We start from the raw sequence: 27,495 nt of genomic DNA on the forward strand, positions 1-27,495 counted from the left end.
GGCTCAGGTCGTGATCTCCTGGTTCATGGGATTGAGCCCTGCATCGGGCTCTGTGGGGCCTGCTTGGGATTCTCTCTCTCCCTCTCTTTCTGCCCTACTCCACTCACTGTCTTTCTCTCTCTCTCAAAATGAATAAATAAACTTAAAAAAAAAACATATGAAGAGATGGTTACTGATTGAGGACATACAAATCAAGACCACAATGAGATGCCATTCTATACTCGTTCAACTTACAACAATCAACACGTTGGAGAGGGGGTGGATGATAGGATCTCATATATCATTGGTGGGCATGTGAATTCATAAAACCACTTTGGAAAATAGTTTGGCGTCATCTTCAAAAGTTCACGCTTCATGGTCTAGCTGTTTCACCCCAGGCATAAACCCAAGGAATTATTGCACATATACAACAGGAGACATATATGAGAATGTTCACAGCAACCCTGTTCATAATAGCAAAAACCTAAAAACAACTCAAAAGCCCACCAGGGGGAGAATGGGCGAATAAGGTGTGGCATTTTCACATACTGGAATACTCTACAACAGTCAAAACAAAATTTAGTATGACTTCCTTTCTAGAAAGTTCCAGACAATGGAACAAAATAGAAATAATAATTCCTTTTCAGGAAGACGTGTAAAATTTGACAGAACTGTATAAAAAGGGAAGAAAGATAGGAGACACGCTCAGACCTCTGTTCCTGTTCAAGTGCACGGATTCCCAGCTGCCATGAGTGTTTTCCGCCAGCAGCTCCATTCCTCCCTGGAGAATTGCCGCTAGCCAGCTGGGGGCTGACTCACCCAGGAAGCCGTGCACTCGCTTCTTCTGTATCACCTCCCCAAATGTCAGCCAATGATTGACTGACTCTGGGGCACAAACACCTCATCTCCTGCCTCAACGTAGGGTCATACCGTGGGGCAGTGTGTGCTCCAGAGCTCTGAATACCATTTCCAGCTGATTCCACATCCTTGCTTAGCTGTTTTACTCTGCCCTGTCCTGCTTCCCCAACTCCCCTTCCCCTGAGAACTCCCTCAACAAGTCACCTCAACAGGACTCCCATCTCTAGCTCCATTTCCAGGGTCATAGACAGAAGACAACAGGAAATGAAGAGTCTGGGTTCTGAATGATGATTACCTTAGATGGGGAGGGGCAGGAGGATGAGTTAGGGGTAGGAACCTTAGGGTTAAATGCAGGGCCTTAGCTTCTGTTGTAGGTTCTGTCTTTTTTTCAGGTATTTTTTACCCGATTTAAGAAAAAACAAACTAGGGGCGCCTGGGTGGCGCAGTCGGCTAAGCGTCCGACTTCAGCCAGGTCACGATCTCGCGGTCCGGGAGTTCGAGCCCCGCGTCGGGCTCTGGGCTGATGGCTCAGAGCCTGGAGCCTGTTTCCGATTCTGTGTCTCCCTCTCTCTCTGCCCCTCGCCCGTTCATGCTCTGTCTCTCTCTGTCCCAAATAAATAAATAAACGAAAAAAAATAAAAAATAAAATAAAAAAATAAAAAATAAACTAATTCAACAGCGAAACAAATCGTAAAAGAGGGCCATGCGTGGATCAATGATGAACATGCCATTAGCCAAGGATTATGATTAATCTATTTCTGTGGACCCGAAGTCCGGTTTTAAAAATGTTTATGAAGATACAGATTTCAACAAAGAAATGTTTGCGTCACGATGCATCAGTATGCATTTTTTGAATGTCTAGTGTGTGCCAGGGACAGTTTTAGATGCTGGCCATGCACTGGCAAACAAGAAGACAACATCCCTTCTTGCATGGAGTTTCGTTGTAGCTGGAGAGACAGAAAGTACTCCCGAAAACAAATGAAAAATTTTAATTCGGTTACTGAGAGCTGCCATAAATAAAAGAAGACGGGCTGCTGTGAGGAGAGAGATGTGTAGATTGGGAAAGTTCGAGAAGATGGTATTTGGGCTTGTGTTATAGAATTTTCCTTAACTCTTTTCTTTGTATTCTTTCTGTACTCCCCAAGCCATATGAAACATGCGGGCTAGATGTTATTATCCACATTTTGCAGGTGGAAAAATCTCCACAGCAGTATGTTTCTTGCCTCCGGCAAATAATATTTTCTCTTCTCTGAGTGAAGACCCCATCGAAAAAGAGAAAACGTGAGCCATTAAGCATTCGTGGACACAACTTAAATTTCTGAAACACACTGAACTTTGAAAGGCTTTCATACCTCATCAAACCAGTCTCTATGGAATTTTCCACTATTAGGGACACCAGTGGGGATGGAAAAGGGATAATCCATTGATAATGGAAAAAAGTGTTTTGAGTTCTCTTTTTTTTTTGCAGTACTGGGGGTGGGGTGGGGTTTGCCAAGCCATTCCTAAGTCTTACACCCAGTCGTGTTGGGGTCCAAAGAGAGACCTCTGTGAAGTAGGTGACAGGGTGAGGGATAGAGTCCATGGCTGCCGATGAGATTAGCTATTATGCCTGGGCTGCCCACTTGAAACTAGAACCATCCATTGAGCTGCAGCCACCTGGGGCCTGACAAACAGACCACATCTGCTTCTGTTCTAGATGGTGAGGAGCAGGAGAGTAGCCCAGCTCCTGCTCTTGGCCATGAAGGTCGTTGGGTCTTAATGTAATTTCCGGGAGCTCAAGTTTCCTGATCTTTTCTTTTTTTTTAAGCTTATTTATTTTGAGAGAGAGAGAGAGAGTGCATGCATGAGTTGGGGAGAGGGGCAGAGAGAGAGAGAGAGAGAGAGAGAGAGAGAATGAATCCCAAGCAGGGCCCACTCATAGTGGGCTCAATCTCATGACCCTGGGATCATGACCGAGCTGACATCAGAAGTTGGATGCCCAACTGACTGAGCCACCCAGGCGCCCCAGTTTTCTCATCTTTAAAATGAGAATAATGGTGGTATTTACAGTAGTGTATTAAGAGAATTCAGTAAGCTCATGCATTAAAGTATTGAGCACCTTACCTGGTGGAAGTTATGCGGTATGTGTTAGCTTGAATTATTATTCTCACCAAGTGGTAGAAATTCATTTACGAATCAGGTTATTGGCATTTCCCCTAACATCATCCTTTAGATTTTTCGTGAGGCTTAATGACAAAGATTTCAACAGTTCACAAAAAGGCACTAGTTGGATGCTAAATCATTTTTAGTATTACATGGGTTTTGAAATACTGGAGTTCTTTCTCTGGGAGCTGATTTCTCATGTTAAATAGATCTTGATGCCCTTCTATGGGGTTAATGCGAAGGATTATTGCCTGAAGCCGTTACAGGTCCAGCTTCCAACCATGTCAAGTCTATGGGGCCACCTTTGATTTTTACAGGTTCTGGGAAGACCCTGCCGTAATATAAATCTGTCGCAAGTGAAGTGGAGGGTAGGTTCTGGCTCTGGAATATCCTATGTAGGCTGCACATTGTTTAGGTCCCTATGGTAGGACCGACTGTGAAGAATCGTTTGTATTGTTATCATCATCATCCTTATCTTTCTGGTTGATGACTTCTGGAATCTTGCCAAACCAGACAGCTTGTAAAATAAATTCTCTCTACTATTTGTATCGGGCCCTAAATCATGAACACCAGCTGTTTCTTGTATTTGAGGTAAAGCTCCAGGTGTATTGGGGGCATCCAGAGAGCACAGTTTTTTCCTCCTCTACAGTGTATGGGTGCTGTGGTGCAGCTGGGCAGCTTTCTCCTTTAATCCAAAAAGTGAATCTCATAGTTGTGTGTGTGTGTGTGTGTGTGTGTGTGTGTGTGTGTGTGTGTTTTGTATCTCCTGCAAGGTCGAGCTCAGCAGCTAGTAAATATTTGTTGATTTGATTTGCTGCAGGGGCAGTGAGTTAACAATTGCATAAGCCCTACTCTCAACAAGTTAGGGCAGCAGGAAGAGAGGGCTTTTCCCGACAAATATCAATCAGTGGAATTCTGGAGAATGGTTTGGAATGTAGGTGCCTAGCGAAGTTCTCGGAGAGAGCATAAATGAAGCCTTCAGAGATCAGAAAGACTGGATATGGGCTAAATTTTGTACATTCTTGTAATGAGTTATAGTTTTCAGAATGCTTGCCTAGATATTGGATAATTAAATTCTCACAACCACCTGGTGACATATGCAGGATGGCTGTTACTATCCCTGTTTGACTGATGAGGAATCAGAGTTTTACGGAAGTGAGGTGATGAAGCGGATGCTCAAGAGCCGCGCGATAGGTTGTTGCTTCGGAAGCAATTTGAATACCTTTAAAATCCACCGAGTTCCTCCAGCGCCTCTGGTCTCACAACGCTGTGTCATCTGCCTGGCTCCTCAAACCTTTGTTTCCCGTTTTGCAGTGATGTGGGGAGGAAACAGGAGCTAGGTCTCCCTCCCTGGCTGCCACTGCTGGCTGATGACGACCCCGATGGAGGGGCATTGTGTGTGGGTCCTATGGGTCTGCTCTTCTTGTACCCACACCCGAGATTGCCATCCAGGGAGAACTTGCGGGTAATTTTCAAATTATGATGGAACATCCAGAATGGACGCGAAACGCTATTTTCACTGTTCGGGGTCTTTATGCCCTTTCACTGGGATTCGACAACCCGCAGAACCACCAAGCCCTGTCTTTAACTATTAGCTCTCAAAGCCTGGATGACAAAATGCCCACTTCTCTCAAGAAGCAAATAGATACATTCTGTTTGAGTGTTTCAACAACTTGGCCTAACCTTCGGAAAATGTTAACCCAGATTTGAGGCTTGTAATTTGCTCAAGGGCAGAGCCAAGGTTTTATTTAGTTTGGATCCCTAGCACCGAAGCATATACTGGTGCATCGCAAAGATATATTGAATGGATATCTGCACGCGGTGTCAGTTTCACACCTGATCCAAAAGAAGCCCGGCGTCGTCTTCCCACTTAGCTGTCTGAGGCGGCCTCCCTCCTTCAGCTCTGAGTACATTGCCATGGCACTGTTCTTTTCTGATGGATGTGGGAAACACAGAGATCAGGAAAGCAAAGCCCTTCTCCAATTTCAGCAAATCTCTGTTAGGGAGCTCAGAGACGCCAGGCCCAGTGGAAAGGGAAGGAGGACCTATCCCACTGTTGTGACGTGGTATTTCTAGAAGTCTTCCAGAGGCAGCTGGTGGCGGACAGGTGTTAACTTGTTAAGGAGGCACGTCGAAGCAGAAGGCACCGGATCTTCCTCCGCCCCCCTCTTGCCTAGGGCCATCAGTAGGATCAATATTTAACGGGCATGTTTCTCTGTGTCCTCAGGCTCCCTGGTACCTGGCAGTTCTGGGCCCTTCCATTTGCTCTGGAAAAGAAGTGAGGGACTTGCATAGCCAGAAAGATATTTGATCAAGCTGGATAGTAGACAGATTGCTGGATTGGGGAAGGCCTGGTAACGAATAGCACTGGCCCTGGGGAGGGTGTTTTCCTCCCTTGCCAAGGCTTTAGGATGATGGAAGGGTATAGATGCCAGCTCAGAGACCTCAGAGTCGAGACCCAGTGTGGGCCTCGAATTTACAGCCCCGAGATCAAGAGTCGCACACTCATCGGCTGAGCCAGCCAGGCAACCCCAGGATTTTGCTTTTTATTTCTCTGACCCTCGGATCCAAATTTGTGGACTCTTCCCTAACTGTTACCTTCGTCAATATGTGAGGAACGTAAGGTTCGGCAACATAAGGTCGCTTAGGATTTAATGGCCCTGGGTTCTAAACCTCTGCTTTTCAACCCCCCCGAGGTATCTGTCAAACAGTTTGTCATGATCTCAACACCCAGGGTATTTCTGTGGTCCTGAGAAAGGATAGGCCTTACTCTAATTGCGAGAACCGTGTTTAGCAGCAGGCTCTCTTCTCCTTTCATACAGGAGAAATTTCCTGAACACAGCTGTACATAAAGCCCAAAGTATGAAAGTCTAGCAGGAGACCCAGACTATGATGAGAAATATATTCTCAGTGAGCCAAGATCTTTCTACTCAAAGTTGAATGCCAACATCCGGCTATCCCAGGGAGCTTGTCAGAATCTCTGGCTTTGGTCTGACTTACTGAATCGGAATCTGTGTTGCACATGAGTCCCAGGTAAATATACCCATATCATATACCCAGCAAAGTTTGCAAGGCCCTCAGCTAAACATGAATATTACTAATTACTTCTCACCTCATAATCACACACCCTGTCTGTGCATCAGAATCACCCGGGGGCTGCTGTAAACTGCTGATGCCTGGGTTCCATCCCAGATCAGTGAAAACAATCTCTAGACATTGGTTTTGTAAAAACCTGCCCAGGTGATGCTGATGGACAGCCAAGGCCGAGACCTTCTGTTTTAAACCCGGTTTCCACGGCCCTTTCCCCGGTGTTTTACACATCGGTTGGGAGACGATTCTCCACGGATCGCTTACGTTTCTCCCTGCCTGGATCACGCCAGATTCAAAGAACTGAAATCATAAAAGGTTTCGGGTTCCCTTCGCTCGCGGTTCCTCTTCTGTGATTCTGCCCTACTCCCCGTGAGGGTGTCACCTGGCCCCCCTTTGTGGAAAAGGGGGCCCACGGAACTGGCACAAAGACCGATATTGCCACGAGTGACAAAGTCCGTGTCTCCAGCCCCGGGATTTTTGTTTCTGCCGCCGGCATCCACGAAATTGTGGCAGGCTAACGTATTAGCTCGAAGGTAGGGCAGACTCTTCGAGCTTTCGCAGCTCTGGACAACATCTTTCATAGTTTTGTTCTTCTGCCCAAATCAATACCTCGCTACCCGGGTTAATCCAACAAATGTCTGACGAGGCTATTTCCTGCGAGAATGTTAATCTCTGTCGTTAGCTCAGTTGCATCAGGTTCACCTCAATTGTTTCATCATGGGCACTGGTTTACATTTTCCACTGATTTTTACAAAATATGGGCAAAACGCACGAACCCGGCTGTTTAGGTGAAATCAAATAAACTGAGAAGCTACCCTGACAAGCGGTCCCCCGGCCGCCTGCTTGCGGTCCTTCTATTATTGCACAGAAGTCTGCTGTTGTAGAAGAGACTGTATTCCGCACGCACGGGGAATGTTAGTATATAATTGGTGTCAGTCAAAGAGAGCCTGAAGTTAACATGGACCCGGCATTAGTTTTAAAATTCTTGACCCCAAAGGCCTGCCAGAGGAGGGTGGTTCTTACTCTTAGTGACAAAAAGGAACAGCAAAGATTAAAATCCCCACCAGACATCGGGTTCCAAAAAGAGAACCTTGATCATAGCAGTGCTCAAAAACTAGCTCCCCCCCCCCCCGGCCCAGGCCACATAATACACTGATTTCAAGGATAGTGAAATTCTTCAATATTTGTCCACATTGACTTAAATACATTTTTATTATTATTTATTATTATTATTATTATTATTTTTGTATTTGACGTTTATTTATTTTTGAGACAGAGAGAGACAGAGCATGAACGGGGGAGGGGCAGAGAGAGAGGGAGACACAGAATCTGACACAGGCTCCAGGCTCCAAGCTGTCAGCACAGAGCCCGATGCGGGGCTCGAACTCACGGACTGTGAGATCATGACCTGAGCCGAAGTCGGTCGCCCAACCGACTGAGCCACCCAGGCGCCCCAACTTAAATACATTTTAAATAAAAAACCAGATTTTGCCATCCAACATAATGTCAAAGGAGAGCCACTTACAGAAACAAAAGCATGACCGAGATAAATCGGTCCCTGATCATCAGGCCAGGATTCTTTAGATGTTTTTCATCCTGCACCCATATAAGGAAAACTTTTTAGGGGTGCTCGCGTGGCTCAGTCGGTTAAGCGTCCGACTTCGGCTCAGGCCGTGGTCTCACGGTTCGTGGGTTCGCGCCCTGTGTCGGGTTCTGCGATGACAGCTTGGAGCCTGGAGCCTTCTTCGGATTCTGTCTCTTGGTCCCTCTCTCTGTTCCTCCCCGGCTCGTGCTCTGTCTGTCTGTCTGTCTCTCTCTCTCAAATAAATAAACATTAAAAAAAAGTAAAAAAAAAAAAATTTAGCATATCACACCCAACGTACGTAGTTACCTAGAAATCCCGTGCAAACACCATTGTACTCACTATGTATTTTACAAAACACAAACAAAAATTGAAATGAAAAGGATGAGATAAAAGTACACAGAAGTCTTAACGATTTCTTCCTTTCCCCCCAATAGGAGCGAAGGCCTCACTTTTGGAGATCATTGGATTTGATGGGAATGCCTCGAACACGGGTCTCTTATTTCCCTTAAGCTCTGTCATGGCTTCTCATAGTCTTATAAATGAATGCCTGCCTCTTCCGTTAGACCAGGATCAGACAAACTATAGCCTGCAGTCCAAATCTAGTCTCTACGTATTTTTTCTATAGCCCCAAAGCTAAGACTGGTTTCTATATTTTTACTTGTAAAAAAGACAATTCAGTGAGAACGCTTGCTCTCTCATACCTTGTGGTCCCCCCAAACCTATTACGATTTATTTGGGGCCCTTTCTACAAAAGAGTTTGCCGCCCCCTTGGCAGGGAAAGTGTTTGGGTCATGTTCACCTTTCTTCCACACAGTAGGACTTCCTGAGGTCCTCACAGGGCCGTACAGGTGGCTCTCCAGTCCAAGGGGCTGGCCCTGGCTGTAGCTATACCCCTTGGCCTGTAGGCACCCTTTCTCCAAAGAGCAGGAAGTGGCTTCCTCAGTGGTGGCTGCCAACCCTCTGTGTTCCTGGGGACAGGCTCTTGGGCTGTGGTCCTGGGCACATCACAGTGGTCATTAGCTGGGTTCCGGGTGGCCAGACCCTCAGCCACAGGGTGGCCAGAACAGCGGGCTGGGAGCCAGAGCACGTCACTGGACAAACCCTCGGCCCTGCAGAGACTAGGTGGAAGCCGGGGAGTGGGGGGAGCTCTGGGCTCCCTTGGTGGGTGGTCGGACCAGTGTGGAAGGGAGTAGGTGTAGTGCAGTTGGGAGGCAGCCAACTGGGTGCCCAACTGAAGGCAGCCATGTGGCAAAGGGCGGCCGAAGAGCCCGTCACCAACCGCTTGGCCTAGGCTCAGGGGAGGAGAAGGCAAGACCCTGGTATTGGAGGGCTGCTCTTAAGGGTGACACCAGGTGAGGCCTCTGCCTGTGGCGGGTGGGAATGGGGTCCAGGGAACTAAAACTGGGGAGCAGAACAGAGCAAAGGTTGGGGAGCTCTGAGTGGATGGATGCAGAACTGGTGACACAGGCAGGGGTGAAGGCCTAGGAGGCAAGTGTGGGTTCCCCAAGCTCTGAGCAGTGCTCACTGGAACGAGGGAGTCAGCGAATCAGTCAATAGGTAGGTCGTGGCCAGTGGCCTGGGCTGCACGCAGGGCTCCCGGGTCACCTAGGTGAGGATGACCCAAGGAGATTGTTTCATGTCTAGACTGATGCTTGCAAACAAGTAGAATCTATGCGGTGTGTGATGGTGGGGGGGGGGGCACAAGGCATGATCAGCTAAATTAAAAGTGTGGTGAGTCAGCTATGGCTTCCCCGGGGGTGGCCCCAGTGTGGGGTTTTGAACCATGAAGTGGATTTGGAAACTCCAGAGCAGCATTAACCACCTTTTGGGGGGTCATTGTTTTCTCGGATTTTCATCGCTCAAGTTCCTTGGAAAGCGCCTGTCTGGCATGTGTCTCGAAGGTGGGATAAGCCTGGTTTTTGTTAATTAAATCACATTTTGAATGTACCAGGGGGAGCTGGCTATAGTTAAGAAACTGGTAAATCCTCTTGTTAATCAAAGGATCCTTTTGTAATGTGAACGATGACACTCCTGTTATTCTGTGTTTTAAGAATCCACTTGATATAATTTATTTCCGTTAAACGCCCAAAGGGGACTTTTGGAAATCAAACATAATTTAGTTTGGGAGTTTTACGTGTACATATTGGAGCACCTCACGCCATCTCTGGAGACCCTCAGGGAGGTCCCCAACCAAAGTGGGAATTAATACGTTTAATGAAGAGGGATTCAGGGGAAGAATCAGATTTCCTGCAACCTCCCCACCAGCTTTGGCTGGTTAACTCCTTCGTATCTTTACCTAACTCAGCTCAAATGCCACCCTTTTTTGAGCTTTAAGTTTTTGGTGTTGTAAAATAGGCCTAACGTGAAATTTACCACTGTCATCGTGTTAGGCGAACGGTTTCGCAGCATTCACGTTGTTGTGCGACCGTCGGTACCATCGACTTCCAGAACTTTTTCATCTTCCCCGACTGAAACCCTGCCCCAGTGAAACAATACTTCCCCCGTTGCCCCCACCAGCCTTTGGAAGCCACCCTTCTATTTTCTGTCTCTGTGCATTTGACCACTCTAGGGATCCAATGCTGCTTTTTTAATTTTTAAATTTTTATTATTTTTATTTTATTTCATTATTTTTTTAAAGTGTATTTATTTTGAGAGAGAGAGCATGAGCAGGAGTGGGGGAAGGGCAGAGAGAGAGAGAGAGAGAGAAAATCCCAAGCAAAGCAGGCGCTGAACTGTCAGTGCAGAGCCCACTGCGGGGCTCGAACTCACAAATCATGAGATTGTGAGCCGAGCCAAGATCAACAGTCAGACGCTTAACCTACTGAGTCACCCAGGCGCCCCTTAGTTTTGATTTTTTAAAAGTTTATTTATTTATTTTGAGGGAGAGCGAAAGCGTGAGTGGGGGAAGGGCAGAAAGAGAGAGGAAGAAAGAGAATCCCAAGCAGGCTCCACACTGTCATCGTGGAGCCCAATGTGGGGGGCTCGAGCTCACGAACCGCGAGATCATGACCTGAGCCGAAGTCGGACCCTCCACTGACTGAGCCACCCGGGCGCCTCTGCGATGCCACATCTTGAACTTGACTTTTATTTTAATTGGTTATACGGTACAGTGTTTAAAGAGTCAAATAGTTTCATAAGACTTGTTATAAAAAGCAGCCAAGCCCTCGTTCCTCCTTCCCACGTCCTGCTCTCCAGGGACAACCATATTGAATTCTTTTAGACTTGACATTCACATCCATAAACCTAGGTAAGGTGCTTATATTGCTACTTCTTGATTTTTCTGTTTTAGGCATTTTCTATTGATTCCTCATTGTGCAAAATAAGAATTTAGCTTTCCCATAGTTCCTTTGAAATAGATTTTATTGAGAAGTATATCCTACAAAAGCCTGTATAAAACGTCCGTAGCCTTTTCAAAATAAAATACCGTTACTTCAGTTTAAGAATGAGACCCTGACACTGTGAGAAGCCTGCATGTGCCCCTCATGGCACTCCCTTCTCTCTTCCAGATGAAACCACTCATCTGTACTAATAATTTCCTTCCGTTTCCTTATAATTATCCTGTGTGCACATATTCCTAAACAATCTAGTGTTACCTGTTTGTGAGTGCATTTAAATGGAAACACATGGTATGTTTTCTGATTTTGCTTTTCACTCAGCTTTACGGTTCCAAGTTTCATCCACTGGATGCATGTAGCTATAGCGGGTCCATTTCCTCTCCTCTGCTGTGTCCTATAGGAACACAACTAACTACATCCCCATTTATCCAGTCTTGTCCATATAGCTGGTAACCACGAGCAAGAGTTTCTCCAGGCCACACAGGTGGGAGTGGAATTGTCAGGGCGTAGGGTGTGCGGTAACGTTTCAACTTTACTAGGAAACAACTGTTTTGCGAAATAATTTCATCCAAGTTCCACCAGAAGTGAATGAAAAATGCTGCTCCCCCCCCCCCCCCCCCGCCCCGCCTCAATCCTCGCTGACAGTGGCTATTGACTGACTTCTTAATTTTGGCCAATTTGGTTGGTGTGATACGGTAATTTTAGTGCAGTTTTCCTTTGCTTTCCCCTATTGCAAATTTTCATGTTTTGAAAAGATCACTTGTGAGTCATCTTCTGTGAAATGGCATTCATATATTTTGCCTGTTAAAAAAGTTAATGCACAGGTGTTCTTGGTACATCACGGATATCAATAGTTTCCTTCCAGTTTTATGTGTTGCAAATAGGTCCTCTCAGTTTGAAGTCGGCTTTCTTTTTTTTTCTTTTCTTTTTTTTTAATTTGAGAGAAAGAGAGAGCGTGCATGCATGCACGTGCAAGCTGGGGCAAGAGGCAGAGAGAGAGAGACAGAGAGAGAACTTTAAGCAGGCTCCACACTCAGCATGGAGCCTGAGGTGGGGCTTGATCCCATGATCCTGGATCACAACCTGAGCTGAAATCAAGAATCCGATGCTTCCTGGGGCGTCTGGGTGGCTCAGCTGGTTAAATACCTCACTTCGGTTCAGGTCATGATCTCACAGTTCGTGAGTTCGAGCCCTGCGTCGGGCTCTGTGCTGACAGCTCAGAGCCTGGAGCCTGCTTCGGATTCTGTGTCTGCCTCTCTCTGCCCCTCCTCCCCTCATACTGTCTCTCTGTCTCTGTCTCTCTATCTCTGTCTCTGTCTCTCTCTCTCTCTCAAAAATAAACATTAAAGAGTTGGATGCTTAACCAGCTGAGCCACCCAGGTGCCCCTGAAGTCAGCTTTCTACTCTGTCAAGGGTTTTAAGAACAGAAGTTCTTAAAATTTAATTTAATTTTAATTTTCTTGATTTTATCCATCCTTCCCTCCATGGGAAGGTTTATGTTCTTTTTTTTTCCCGTTTTTGTCTTATTTAGAAAAATCATTCCCTATTCCAGTGTCAGGAGATATTCTCTATGTTGTCTTCCAAGTGTGTTATAGTTTTGCCTTTTACATGTAAGTATTTGAATCTACCTCGAATTGCTTTTTACATGTGGCACAATAGGGATTTAATTCCAGTTTTTCCATCTATACCTACAAGTGTCCCAGTGACACGTATTGAACGGTCTGTCTGCTTCACAGTAATCTGCCGTGCCGAGTCTGTGAAAAATGAAGTTTCCAAATATGCTTCGGTTTGTTTCTGGGCTCTCTCTGTGCCAATACCATACTGTCTCGATTACTGTAGCTTTATAATATGTTTTCCTGTCTGGCAGAGAAAGTCTTCTGTTCTTCAGGATCGTCTTGACTCTTCTTGGGATGTTTGCTTGTTTGTTCGTTCGTGTTTTTGGTATCCATTTTTATCAGCTTGTGACAGTTGGTGAAATGGTTGGGTTTTTGACCAGAATCGCATTGAGCCTCTAGATCTATTTGGGATAGCTGAAGAATAAATACATGAAGGTTAAACTAAAGGACATCAAAGACAAGAAGATCTCCAAAGCAACCCGGGGTAGGAAAAGATCACCTACTAAGGAACAGTGAATAGACGAATTAATTACCTTTTAACGGTAAAAATGGAAGCCAGAGACTGTGGGAGGATGTTTCCAATGTGCTGACAGAAAAGCAATAGTCAACCTGGCATTGATATCCAGTTAAACTCTTTTAAGAATGAAAGCAAGATAACAAAAATTTCAAACAAATGAAAACGGAGACTATCACGAAAGGAAAGTTTTAAGAGCTATGCTTCAAGCAGAAGGAAAATGGCCATAGACGCTCGGTATGTTCTTCCAGGAGGATGATCAAGAACTCTGGGGTTGAGGGAACTCTTCCGGGGGGGAAAATTTGCTGACTTCTCTGATGTCTGCCTTTTACTTCTTTTGGGGATCTGTAGATTCTTACTTTCATGCCCACTCAGTGATGTGTTTTAACGTTTATTTATTTTTGAGACAGAGAGAGACAGAGCATGAGCAGGGGAGGGGCAGAGAGAGAGGGAGACACAGAATCGGAAGCAGGCTCCCGGCTCTGAGCCATCAGCCCAGAGCCCGACGCGGGGCTCGAACTCGCGGACCGGGAGATCGTGACCTGAGCTGAAGTCGGACGCTTAACCGACTGAGCCACCCAGGCGCCCCTCAGTGATGTGTTTTAAAAGTTATTAAAAATATTTCATTGTATCCAGAATTTTAGTGGATAAAATGTTTCATGGGGGCAGGGTTGTTTGGGTGTCTAAACCACCCACTCACGGGACGTAAAAGTCCTCCAACAAAACTTCTTTCAGGAAACTCTCCCTGTCTCAGCCCATGCGGAGTCCTTGTTATCTGTCCTCATGGTAGATTGTATTTTCGCCTTAGAGCACATACGCCAGCTATATTTTTACAATTATTTATATGCTCTTTAAACTAATTGTCTACTCACCCCATTAAAAATCTAAGGTCCAGGTCTGTATTGTTCTCTGTTTTCTTCCCATACTTTATTCCTAGTAAGCAAGTGCCTGGCACATTATAGATATGCAGTAGAAGCTTATTGAGTAGATGATTAGATGAATTAATTATTTTTTGGTTAGAAGCCAATATTAGGTATTAAGTCAAGCCCCGCTGTGTGTCTCTGCTTCATACCCAGCCATTGAAGGCCCTGCTTTAGGGTTAGTGAATTCCCATAGAACTGTGCCATGTAATATGATAGCCATCAGCCACCGTGGTATTTAAATCAGTGAAATGAATTCAAATGAAATAAAATAAAAAATTCAATTCCTTAGTCTCACTGGCCACATCTCGAGTGGCTAGTGGCTATCCTGTTGGATGGCACAGACACGGAACATTTCCATTATCACAGAAAGTTCTACTGGAAATTCTCAAGAATTCTGAAGTGCTCGTCTCTCTTCCTCTCTTTTGCTCTCTCTCTCTCTCTCTCCCTCTCTCTCTCTCTCTCTCTCTCTCTCTCTCTCTCTCTCATCCCACCCCTAAACCAAATACAGGGATAGTTGTCTTATTATTAGTGACTTAAATGATGCTTTTGAGCGAGAAGATGCTGGGTACTTTGGGTGCCTAGCACCATCCCACTTTTTTCTTTTAAATTCCTGAGCTGTTGTTTACTAGGACGTTCTTTTATTCCTGTTTCTACTAAAGCTGAATGTTACTTGGGTGGAAAGCCTAATTGCTTTCTTTTCTAGGTCCTTAAACCCTTTGTTAATGTTTCTGTCTGAGAGTTCCCAAAGCCAGGGTTCTAGGAGAGTTTGGCATGTCTGAACAACTGAACCACGAAATAATGGAGTAGGTCCGGCGGGGTGTGGGAGCAGGGCATTCTGTCAATAAAAGAGCTCCCCTCTCTGCACACATGGCCAGTTAATTGGCCATTCTGGGGAAGTATGGATGGGGAGGGGGGCTTCTGAGAATCGCCGGTGACAGTTAAGTGGCCTTTTGTTGACGTCCTCTGCTGAACAACTTTGTTGGATTTAGTCTCTGCCTTCCCCCCCCCCCCACCTCCTGTGGATTTTCTGTTAGATTCATCATTTACCATTCACGCATCATCTTTCACTCTCTCCTTCCAATATGACTGCTTTGTGTGCTGGCCTCCGCTTTATTCCTGCTATTCCCAGCCCATAAAGGGGGCTGTGTGGGCCTTCAGCAGGACTGAGAAATTGACTCTGCTGTCTGTTGAGAACTATAATGATTGCAGTGACCTTCATGTCTGGCAGAAAGTCCACTACCTGTGCCGGCATAATGGCGGCCAGCTGAACATAGAGAAAAGGGAGTCTTCACCGAATTCCTTCTCGTGCTATACGTATTTCCTTTGTTCCCCTCTCTATTCCCTTCTGTCCCCCGTCTCCCCACTGCAACTGGAGTGCTGACCTAAGATGCAGCTGTGACTAAGAGTTAATGCTTGGAAATAATAATACATTCTATTTTGCAGGCTTTGCCAAGCCAGTTCACCCACGTTGTCTCATCTAATATTCCCCCCAACCCCTGTGAGGTAGGGAGGGGAGGTATTATTAACCCCATTTACTGATGAGTAAACTGAGACTTAGAGAGATTAGGGCAGTTGCCCGAGGTCTTTTAGACAGGAAGTGAGCCCGTGGTCCCTGTCTCTAAACCCAGCGTTCTTTCAATGGCGTCCACACCCTTATGCGTAAGGAAGACGTGGCCCAGGGGAAGCGTGAGCGGATGGGGAGGGAGACGGAGAGCAAAAGAAAAGAATTAAATGAGGAGGGAGGAACGGAGTGGTTTGCTGGGGGCCTTCCAGCTACTCTTCTCTTTCCCCGGAGAAGGAGGACTTGATGTTCACCAGAGGCTGGCCCAGCAAACCTCCAGGGAGGAAGGAAAGCCAAGAGCCTCGTCTTCCCCTTTTCCTCTTTCCTCTTGCCAGGAGGGGATTTGCCTAGCCGTGGGGAGGGGTGGCCCTAGCTCTGTCAAGGCCCTGCGCGTGGGAGCCACATGCTGGGTCTCCCCCAGAGAGAACCTAACGCCCCTTCTCAGGCCGGGCCTGCCGGCCTTTAGGTGCTGTCCTGTCCTGAGGCTTCGGCCATGCCTGCGCACGAAGAAAGGCCTTGAAGCTCGCCTGAAGGAAGAAGCATGCAGGGGGCCCCTGGAGGAGGCGTGGGCCCTGGGCTGTCCCCTGTGGACAGGTGGACGCTCCTGGTCTTCAGCTTTATTCTGGCAGCAGCTTTGGGCCAAATGAATTTCACAGGGTGAGTGGCTGCTCCATAGTGGGAGGAAGGGCTGCTGAGAGCTTGGGGACCAGGTGTGCCAGCAGGAAGGAGGCTGTCTTCCTGGGACCTGGTCAAAGTAGAGGGAGTTGGGACCTCACTTCCCATTCAGGTCCATAATCTCCCAATCTCCCACTCTCCCACTCAAGGGTGGGACAAGCAACTGTCTTACTGTCCTTCCCCACATGAGTTCTTTCTTCTTCTTCTTCTTCTTCTTCTTCTTCTTCTTCTTCTTCTTCTAAGTTTATTTATTTATTTTGAGAGAGAGAGCACGAGTGGGGCAGGGGCAGAGAGAGGAAAGGAGAGAGGGAGAATCCCAAGCAGGCTCTGCACTGAGAGCTCATGAACCACGAGATCATGACCTGAGCAGAAGTCAGACCCAGGCGCCACCTCCCCCCACCCCCCACCCCCCCACAGCATGAGTTCTTAATCTGCAGCCCATGGGGAAGTTTCCAGGGCTCCAAGATTCCCCTGATTCTTGCTTATATGTAAAATTGTTTATCTATTTTTTTTCCTGGGGGGATGGTTTCCTCTGATTTTGAAAAACTTTTTTGAATGTTTATTTATTTATTTTTATTAAAAATTTTTTTTTTAAAGTTTATTTATTTTTGACACAGAGAGAGCGCGCGAGCATGAGCTAGGGAGGGGCAGAGAGAGAGGGAGACACAGAATCTGAAGCGGGCTCCAGGCTCCGAGCTGTCAGCACAGAGCCCGACGCGGGGCTCGAACCCACAAACCGCGAGATCATGACCTGAGCTGAAGTCGGACGCTTAACCGACTGAGCCATCCAGGCGCCCTGAATGTTTACTTATTTTTGAGAGAAAGAGAGAGGCAGAGCGTGAGTGGGGCAGGGGCAGACAGAGAAGGAGACACAGAATCCGAAGCAGGCCCCAGGATCCCAGCTGTCAGCTGTCAGCACAGAGCCCGACATGGGGCTTGAACTCATGAGCTGTAAGATCATGATCTGAGCTGAAGTCAGATGCCCGACCGACTGAGCCACCCAAGTGCCCCTGGTTTTCTCTGATTCTTAAAGACGTTAGTAACCCCCAGAAGACTCTGTATCTGTACCATATGGATACAGTATTGTCCTCCTTTGAATACGAATAAGCATTAGGATTTTACCCCAGGCCCTCTAGGGACATGTTTCTCAGCTTCCCAGACGTCACCTAATGGAATGACCCCAAAGTATCCCCATAGTAGTGATTAGAAGGGGTTGGGGGGGGCGGGGTTCATCCTCCCTGATATCCAAGCCAGTCAGGGAGGGAGTCAGCGGCATCCCGGGTGGCGAACACCGGAGGTCACGCGCACAGCCTCTCGCGGCCTCTCCACCGGGATGGGAAGGGCTCAGCTTCCTCTCGTATGTTAGCGTGAGGCTCATCTCCCCTTCCATGTCCTCAAGCTCTTGAGAGAAGGCTGGAAGCGGCACAGGGTTTGGACAGACCATGGCCTTTGGCCCTTGCACGAAGAGCACTCGGGGCCACTGTTGGTCTCCCCTGCCCTCTGTATCTATTCTTTTCTCCCCTTCGTTCCTTTGGTTTCCCAGGCCTCCTCCATTCTCCCGTATTCCTGTCCCATACTTCCTCCCCTGTCTTGCTGCTGGGTTCATCACTAGTTGTGACGGGCTTTATTTAGTGGCTCGGGTGGTCTGTCCTTGGTCCGGAGCGACCGCTGTCTCGTGCTGAAGGACTCGCGTGCTTCCCAGAGTGGCACGTCCTTCTGCTCAGTCTCCTCCAGCCTCCCGGCCTTCCTGCCGGGTCCCCTCAGCCTGGTCCTCAGGGTCCCCTAGCCCAGCCTTCCAGGGAGCCGTCTCAGCATCTCCCTCCACCCTCCCTGTGTCTTTCCAGAGACCAGGTTCTTCGAGTCCTGGCGAAAAATGAGGAGCAGCTCTCACTTCTCAGGGATCTGGAGGGCCTGAAGCCCCAGAAGGTGAGGAGTCCTCAGGGCTGGGGAGCACGTTCTCCACTTCCTTACAGTGGCCTGCATCTTCAGCCCCCTGTCCTGCTCCCCGAACCCCAAACCTGCCCCTATCATAGCTGCCAAAGATCACAACACCGTGGAAAATCACATGTGGGATCTTCTTCAGGAAAGGTGGGGAACACTCGCCCGGAAAGTTGGGTGGCCTTTCTTGGCCTTCTCCTCTGTCCTAGACGGGGAGCTGCCGAGCAGACCCTGTCGGGGGCCACCTCACAAATGACTGGAGTGTCCGGAAGCCACCCGGGGAGTACATATGTCTCTGGGTGGGATGCCATGTAGTATGCAGACTGGACACATCGGTTTCCCCCACTGAAACGGCTCAGCTTGGCGAACCTGTGTTTTATTTGGGTTCGCCCCTGTCAGCCTGAGCATTTGTTTCCGAGAACGTTTGTCCTCTGCAAGTATTCCACAATGGAAAACATTTTCTTCAACAGTTACGATAGAAAGGTTTTGTTTGAGGGCTGCCGAAGCAACCGGGTATTTCTGGATGTGGCCCAAAGCCCCGTCCCTATTCGTTTGAGTGCCCCTATCTACCAGGACTCATAACACTTTATAACAATTCTCTCCCTTTTACAAGTTGGTGAGTAGACGTAGCATTTGGAGGTCATGGGAATGCAGGTCGGGTTCCTCCCCCCTCCCCAGGGCTTGAGGGCAGTGATGCCTCCCCCTTCTGACCCAGGTTCTTGTCCATGTGAATGCCCCGTATGATGAGCTGTCTCACTTTTAGCAACTGTTTAGGGTTCTTGGGGTCCAGGCGAAGTTGGAGTGAGGCTGGGAGCGAGGGTGCTCGGAATCGGAGAAAGAAACGCAGCTCGGGGGTTTTGTTTGCCCCCATCTCTGTGCTCGGCCTGAGGGTTTTCGTTTTGAAACTGGGGCCCTTTTAACTGTCTAAGAGAAGAAGACCGTCTGCCTGTCTAAGGTGCCCACAGGATCGTGTATGAGGACACGCGATTAAACACATCCATTTTCCTTTCCTTTGTGGCCAAGGTGGACTTCTGGCGTGGCCCAGCCAGGCCCAGCCTCCCGGTGGATATGAGAGTTCCTTTCTCTGAACTGAAAGACGTCAAGGCTTACCTGGGCTCTCACGGCCTTGCTTACAGCGTCATGATAAAGGACATCCAGGTGAGGTCCTGCCCCAGCACCACAGCTAGGGTTTCACCTTCCACGTGCCTTTCTGGTTTGAGCCCAGCCCAGAGGAAAGCAACCCAGGGCTCACAGTGGACAGGTTTCTAGAGTTCCATCCGCATTGTTGTGGACCTGCTGTAGAAGGAACGACACCTCACACTTCTCAGAGAATATTTAAAATCTAGGACAGAGCCCACGGTCGGGGGAGGGGGGACGTCCTCCTCGTGTGGTAGTGGCAGTCACTTGTGGACGAGTCCTCTTGTGGGGGGATTTGCAGCTCACAGCAGAGGAGGAGACCAGGGGGGAGGGAGACAGGAGCGAGTAGCTCGGGTCTTTCCTGGGCACCCGGGGGAGGCAGCTCTGGAAGAGTCCCTTTGCTTTTCTGACCGTCCCCGCCGTCCTGGCTGTCCCACGACACTTGTACCGCCAGGCTCTCGGTACTAGGAGGTACCAGGCTCCTCTCCCAGGCAGGATTCTCCCAGGGGAATAGCTTTGGGAGGGCTGCACACCCACCCTTGGGTAGGACAGAGAGAGAGCCTTCATCCCGGCCCTGCCCGTGTCCCCACCCGCCCTGGTCGGCGCAGCTTACGGTGTCTTTTCTGAACACCGTGACATTTTATTTCTGTTGTTCTGTCTTCAAGGGTGTCCCAAGGAGCCCCCTTCCTAAAGCGCTTCTTGTGGGCACCGCGTGCTGGTTAGGCGCCTCTGGCCGCACCCCTCCACAGATGCTGTGGTGCACCTGCAGGGTCGCATCCCCAGACATTCCTCCCCAGCCACGGCGCGCTGCAGCTACTCTCTGAGGGCGCTGAGTGTGGGAACCCAGTCTCCCGGAGCGCACACACATGACATCACATGCCAAGGGATAAACGCATCAGGGGCATTCCTTTCCCGCGAACGCACCGGGCTGGGCCACTCAGATCCATGCACAGACCTTTGTCCCTCATCGGGCACATGTGTTTGCTGCTCAGTGCGTAGGGGTGGCCTCTTTCTCTAATTAATCCCCCACAAACCCAAATGGGGAAACTCCCCGCAGACAAGACAGGGTACCACATCGAAAGAAATAGCCCTCGATTCTCATTTTTCGCCCATGCGGGCATCTTCAGGTTCGTGTTTCCTCGCTTCTGCCCCGCCCTGAAAGCCCGCAGCATTTAGCCAGCAGATGCGAAGAGGTCTCTCAAAATGTTCTGTTGATTTCCGCACATCAGGAGTGGCCCCAGAGGCACCTCTGAGCCTGCCCCCTGGGTCCTCTGGAGCTGTCCTCTTCACGTGCCTCCCCTGTCGTCCCCAGGCTGGAATCCCTTCCGGGGGCGCTCTTTACTCCCTGCCAGTAGTAGATGCCCTGGACTGTCTGCCCTAACCCAGCCGGGCAGGATTTCCCCCAACACCTCGCTCTGTCTGCAGTGCATCAAGCTCCGATTGTCATACTTAAGATCCCATTTTGGCTTGGAGGGAGCTGGGGGGGGGTGGGTAGGGGAGGCTGCCGTGTTGAGTTGATTTGTGGTGACGAGGGGGAGGGTGTCCAGGAGGAGAGACGCTCAGAGGCGCTAACAGGAGGGGAAGGCTTTGCACCACTCAGGTTTTTGGCCTCTAGCCTTACGTTTCGGTTATTGACGCTCGGGCCTGATCTCTTCTGAATCTTCCGGATCTCTCCGCCGCAGCGTTTGGCGTAGCCTCTCTTGCGCGGCGGGCCCTCAACGGTCTCCACAATGACTCTGTTGGCAGGGTCGGAAAGAGTGTGCCCAGACAGAGGCCTTGCTATTAGGTCGGTCTTTGTCTCCAGGGCCCCCTCTCCTGAGCCCCTCAAGGTCCAGGCTCGGGCCTCTTATCTATCTTTATGCCCTAGCGCCTCCCATGGCACCTGCCACTCAGTTGGGGCTTAATAAATGTTGGTTGAATTCACGGATGCGAAGAAAGGAAAGAAGTGAGGGTGTGTTTGCTCCGCAGCACTAGGCTGAGAGGGAGCGTGAAAAACCTTGGTGCCGGCTTCCGGCTTTTCGCTTTGGCCAGGGGTGCTGGAGATTTTTGAGGAAGGGAAGTGTCCCCTGCTCCCCGCCCTGCCCACCCCCCCCTCCCCAAGCTGTGATCAGACGCGTGCTTGAGGTGGAAGAGCTGGGTTCGTTTGTTCCATCTACTGATATGGAGATACCTACTGTGTGCAAGGTGCAGGAAACACAGAGACAGGAACTCCGGTTCCGGTTCCGTATCCAGGGGAGCCGGGTCGTGGGGGTGGGGAGTGGAGGGGAGTAAAGCAGTGATTACAATGGAGTGGATGAGCTTGCTGATGGTGCTGATGGCGTGCAGCAGGTTGCTATGGGAGCCGAGGACAAGAGGCTCTGCACGTAGGGAGGCTCTGAGAAGGCGGTAATTACGGTGCGGCTGAAGAGCAGGCGAGGGGGGGGACCGGGAGGGGAAGGGCGCCCCCCCCCGCCCTGTTGGCAGTGAGGCCCGACCAGATCACAAGGGGCATCCTCTGTTGGGTGAAGAGGTCGAGATTTATCCCGAAAAATCATGGGGGAGCCATGGGAGGGCTCTGACGGGATCAGATTTGCATTTAAGAAAAAAAATCCCTCTGACAGTGACAATGTTGAGCTGGGGACAGGAGCAGGGAGAGACTGACAGGCAGGAGGGTGCTGAGGAAATTGCAGTGGGCCAGGCAAGAAATTATCTGATTCCGAGTGAGCTCTATTTGCATTTAATTTTTCTTCACCTCCCCCTTTTTTCTCAGCCCTTTGGTTTTGGTGTTGTTGTTGTTTTTTTTTTTTTCTCTAGGATGAGTCACCATGGAAAAGCTTCACTTGAGCAATCAGCTCTGTGGATTTTAATGGCTTTTTTCTGATTACAAAATTAATAAATATTCATGTTAGATAATTTGGAAAATAGGGGAAAGCACAACGGAGAACACAAAAATCACCCGGGCTCTGAGCATCTAGAGCAAAATGCAATTTAGTGTAAATATTGCTTTGCCAATTTCCCCCTCTCTACTGGATCATTCTCATTAGCATACAAATGTAGCGTTATATCTCTTACCCCCCAAAATCCTCTCTCGATCCCGTCCCCCCGTCTCCAGCTATCACCCCATTTCTCGGCTTCCCCATACAGCACAACTCTTGGAAATACGGGCCATACTTGCCACCTCCATCCTTCTCCGTGGGTGGACTGTCCACCCCTCACTTCACCAAAACTGCCCTTGACATTCGTCACCCACAGCTCCTACGTCCAACTCAGTGGCCAACTTTGAGTGGCCGTTGTTCTTCCACCTTATTTAGCACAGCTGGTTGCTCTCTCGTCTTTGAAACATGTCCTGTCTTGGCTTCCGGGACACTGTCCTCTCCTGGGTGTTATCCCATCTAACTGGCTCTCCTTTGCATGTCACTTTCCTATTTCCCAGTTCTGTCCTTTGACTTCCCCTGGATCCTCTCATTCAAGATCATGGCGTTGGATACCTTCAGCCTCCTGAATATTCCCATACTTGCATCTCCAGCCAGACTCCTACGCTCACCCTGAACTCCAGACTCGGGTCTCCAACCGCCTCTTCCTCATTTCCACCTGCCTGCCTAACGGGTGTCTCAAATGTCACCGTTCCCAACCGAGCACCCCCCCTCTCAACTTGCTCCTCCACAGCCCTTCTCCATCTCAGGAAATGACAACGCCGTCCTTCCGGTCACTCAGGCAAGAAGCCTGGAGTCGTCCTCAACTCCTTTCTCGAATCCCACATTCACCAAATCCCGTCAGTTCTCCCTTTAAATTGTATCGTTACCAGGGCACCTGGCTGGCTCAGTTGGTTGACCGTCCAGCTTCATCTCAGGTCATGATCTCACGGTTCGTGAGTTCGCGTCCTGCTGTCAGCACAGAGCCTGCTTCGGGTCCTCTGTCCCCCTCTCTCTGCCCCTCCCCTGCTCCATCCCCTCTCTCTCAAAAATAAACATTAAAAAAAATAATAAATAAAATGTATCTTACCATTCTATGCTACCACCTTGGGCCAGCACGCCATCAGCCCCACACCTGGATTGTTCTAAGAGTTTTCTAACTGCTGTCCCTAATTCCATCCTTGCCTCCCTGTTGCCTAGTCTCAAAACAGCATTCAGAGGGGTCCTTTAAAATTATTATTATTATATATTATATCCCATTATGTCACTTCTCTGCTTAAAGCCCTCAATGACTTCCTAACTGAGAGTAAAAGCCCAAGTCCTTAAAATGGCCCTGAAGTACAACACCCTCGTCACTGACCGCTCTCCCCTGGCTCGCTCTGCTCCAGAGACCTGGACCTCTTTACTGTTCCTTGAACTTGCCTGACCCATTCCTGCCCAAGGGCCCTTGATGAGATTCACGTCTCGGGCCTTTGCACTTACTGGTCCTTGTGAGTAGAATGCTGTTTCTGCAGATACCTGCATGACTTATTCCCTTGCTGCTTTCAAAACCTTGTTCACACATGAGTCACCCCCCAAATTACTATTGCCCTGCCACCCTCCTCTTGCTCCTCCTCATGGCTACGTGCTAGGCGACGCTCCAAACATTTTACATGTATTAACCCCTCTAAGCCTCACGGGAACCCCTTAAAGAATGTGCTCAAGGGTGTGATAACGTGTACCCATTTTTGAAGGCACAGAGAGAGATGAATACTTTGGTAAACCGAGGCCCAGAGAGATTAGTGCCCCGTTAGTGATGGCGTCGAGATTTAACCAGAGGCAGCCTGGCCCCGGGCCCTGCACTCTTTGCTCCTGAGCCATCTGCTTCCTCCACAGTTGTCACTGTTGTTTGTGTGGGTGGTTTTAACTCTGCCTTTGGGGCAGTGAAGCCACCCGTTCAGCCTTGACCTCTGAGGGGGTCCACGCTAAGAACCCCCGGGTCTGTAGCCACCCACCACGTAGGCACAGACTGCATTTGCTACCAGCCACGCAGCTGCTACTGCAAATGTTGGGCCTGTTAGAGAAGGCCAGGGACACATGAGGAGAGGTGACTGCTGCTGTCACGGAGCGGGGGTGGGGGCAGGGGGGTGGGGAGATGCTCCCCGTTCACCGTCACCCGGAGCCGCGTCCATTTTAGGTCTGCGCGGCTGGAGTTCAGCGGCCGAGTGCTGGTTCCCTTCAGGCGTCAGCTTCGCCCTTCCTGGGCCTCCCGTGGCCTCCTGGCCCTCCTCCATCCTGGAGGTGCTGTTCTTTGCTTAATGTTCCTGTCCTTCCTCACCCCTGTCATAAATTAATTCACACCAAGGTATTACTTTCCTTGTCAGGTTATGGCTTCCAGGGAGGCAAATGGCTTGCTTCTGAGCCGTTTCTTTTTTTTCTCTGAGAAGCCTGACAGGGCTGTAATTAGGCTTCCCTGAGCCTGTGGCAAGACTGCGTTCTCAGTTCTCCCCTCTCCCCTCTCGGCCTTGTGAAGGGAGCCAACATCTGTGTATTTTTCAGGCCAGGGTAGATTAGCGTTCTTGGGACTGGGGCCCAGCTGTGAGGGCTGAGCATTCCCAATTTGTGAGCGGGTGTCACATCCATTCACAGGGCTGTGAGGGTGTTTGGAAAGTTATTTGCAGTTTGGTGCCCATTTCCCATTTGCCCCCAAGCCGTTCTGTGGAACAAAGAATGGCCTCCTGGGAGCTGTTTGCTGCTGTGGGTGTCCCTGGGCTGTGGGAAGAGCTTCCCCATTTCTCCTCCCTGTCCTCCACCTTTTCCCACCGCCTCAGGTCCTCCACCAGTCTCTAGGAAGTTCATCTCGGTGGGACTGGAGGGGGACTTCTGGGTGCACCAGCCCCGGGCTGCTGGCTCCCTGCGGCTGCTCACCACAGCTGGTAGTGCCCGGCCCAAAGTGATGGGCACACACTGGTCACGGTGGGCTGCTGAGATTTCTGTTGGTTTCCTGGGAGAAGACAAGTCCCTTTTGTTAGAGTGTCCCGGGGTGGTGCCTGTGCCAGCAAGGGTCAAGGTTCCTCCAGGCTTCCTTACTTGCCCAGCAATCCCAGCTTTGCCCAAGTGGGAATGTATCCAGCTTAGCTAATTCAGCCAGAAAACATTGCAATCACAATTGCCTAACGTGTGGTCGGTGCTCAAAAAGAAAAGAAAATGAGGCCCAAGCAGCGATTTCCAGTCCCATTTTTAAATCTGTGAACTTGAGGGTTGTGAGCAAGCTGACTGGGGCAGCAGGGTGAGTGGGCACTGGACAACGGCCTCGTCTGTGGGGATGGTGGTGATGCCTCTTTTCCAGCCCTGGGACTGAAGAGTCCATGGCTGCTACTTTATTTCAGCCATTGGGCCTTTTTGTTTTTGTTTTAGTATTATTTATTCATTAGAAGATTTTACTTATTGAAGCAGTAGAAGCATGCTGCCAAAATATAAAAATAGGGAACATTTAAAAATTGCTTGAAATCATAATCTTTCTATCCTAACAAGCATTGTTTTCATAGTGGTATTTTCTGACATTTTACTGTCTTATTTTTCTATGCTCAGGGTATTGCTTTTTTGTTATTTTTTTCAAATAGTTTTTTAAAATGTTTTACTTTTATTTATTTTGAGAGAAAGAGAAAGAAAGCAAGTACAAGCTGGGGAGAAGCAGAGAGAGAGAGAGAGAGAGAGAGAGAGAGAGAGGGAGAAAGAGAATCCCAAGCAGGCTCTGTGCTGTGAGCGCGCAGCCCGACGTGGGGCTCGATCCCATGAACCATGAGATCATGATCTGAGCCAAATTCAAGAGTTGGGCTCTCAACTGACTAAGCCACCCAGGCACCACACTTTTTTGCTATTTCAGAACACCTTTTAATTGCAAGAAGAGTATGATGGATTTTTCACCTGTTGTTAACATTTTACACATTTTCTTGCCCTCTCTGTGTACACACACACACACATATACATACCTACACACACATACAGTTGACCCTTGAACAACCTGGGTTTGAACTGTGTGGATATACATGGATTTTTTTTTTTTGATAAATACAGTACAGTACTATAAATGTATTTTCTCTTTCTTATGATTTTCTTAATAATGTTTTCTTTTCTGTAGCTTGTTTTATTGTAAGAATACAATATATAACACATATAACATACAAAATATGTGTTAATTGTCTGTTTATGCTATTGGTAAGGCTTCTGGCCAACAGCAGGCTATTAGTAGTTAAGTTTTTTGGAAGTCAAAAGTTATGTGTGGATTTTCAACTGTGGGAGAGTTGGTGCCCCTAACCCTCTCATTGTTCAAGGGTCAACAGTATATACCTATAGGTATGTATATCTATCTATGTGTGTGTATATATGTTTGTTATTTAGTATTACATATAATACATACATTTATGATTCTTATTCACCTTTAGTTTTGATAGCTAGCCAGCCTTAAGGAACCCAAGGCTAGGAATAGGATGTCTGGGTTCTTACCTCACCTTTGCCCCTTGTTGGCTTTGCCATTAAGTCCCTTCACCTCTCCAATCTGTTTTATCTCTGAAACATGAATAGTGAATTCCTGCCCTGTCATTTGGTCATCTGACCAGACCAATGGAGACAATGAGGATAAGGATGCCTGGTAAACTGAAAGGCTCTGCCTGAAGCAAGACATCATCAAGACTCCCTTGTGTGACTTCGGGTTGAGGTCTTCTGCTTTCCCAGCACCCTTTGTGGCAGAGAGGGCGAGGCACTTCCCATGCTGCTGGTCAGTGCAGAGTCCTGGGGTGCCTCTATCCCTGGGTGCCAGTGTAAGGGTATGAGCCTGGGGTGAAGGGCACTTGCCCACCTCACTGAATCCCAAGCTGGGAAAAGTGTCCCAGAATGATGTGGGAGGGCAACCCAATCCACTGTATGCCCTCCCCATGGTCAGTGGGAAGTACTGCGTGTGGGCAGAGTACCAACTCCAAATGATACCCAGGACATTGCTTTTGGTTCATCCATACTTGTGTTTAAGAGGCAGTTAAGATAGTAAGTAAAAGATTGTTGGCATATTAGTTCTATAATTATTTGGATCAGCTTGCTCCCATAGCTGGTTCCCCAAATAGCCTGGATATCAATTGCGTAGGCTACCCCCGGGGGTAGAGTAGAGTGGGTCAGGGGGGCCCTCTGCTCCCCCAGGGGGTCAGCTTGAGCCTTGACTCAGCAGTGTTCATAGAGGGCAAAAACAATGTTGGCAATAGATCACGAGCACTCTTCTAAA

General features: G+C 48.7%; 1 protein-coding gene across 6 annotated transcripts in view; it reads left to right on the plus strand.

Moving 5' to 3' along the window:
- The window catches only part of CPA5 (carboxypeptidase A5), a 47,943-nt gene that overhangs the window by 7,449 nt on the left and 12,999 nt on the right, over nucleotides 1-27,495 (plus strand). Inside the window, exons 1-5 of one of the 6 annotated variants that reach the window (XM_045052752.1) lie at nucleotides 14,309-14,979; nucleotides 15,486-15,545; nucleotides 16,049-16,260; nucleotides 18,123-18,204; nucleotides 19,240-19,374. In XM_045052752.1, the coding sequence (XP_044908687.1) occupies nucleotides 16,145-16,260; nucleotides 18,123-18,204; nucleotides 19,240-19,374 (333 nt within the window). In that variant the 5' untranslated portion in view covers nucleotides 14,309-14,979; nucleotides 15,486-15,545; nucleotides 16,049-16,144. Of the gene's footprint in view, nucleotides 1-13,746; nucleotides 15,546-16,048; nucleotides 16,261-18,122; nucleotides 18,205-19,239; nucleotides 19,375-27,495 lie in introns of those variants that run through there. The other 5 variants (XM_045052754.1, XM_011280548.4, XM_045052753.1 and 2 more) reach the window with 5 other exon arrangements.

This window comes from Felis catus, chromosome A2 (assembly GCF_018350175.1).
Source record: "Felis catus isolate Fca126 chromosome A2, F.catus_Fca126_mat1.0, whole genome shotgun sequence".
Lineage (NCBI taxonomy): Eukaryota > Metazoa > Chordata > Mammalia > Carnivora > Felidae > Felis > Felis catus.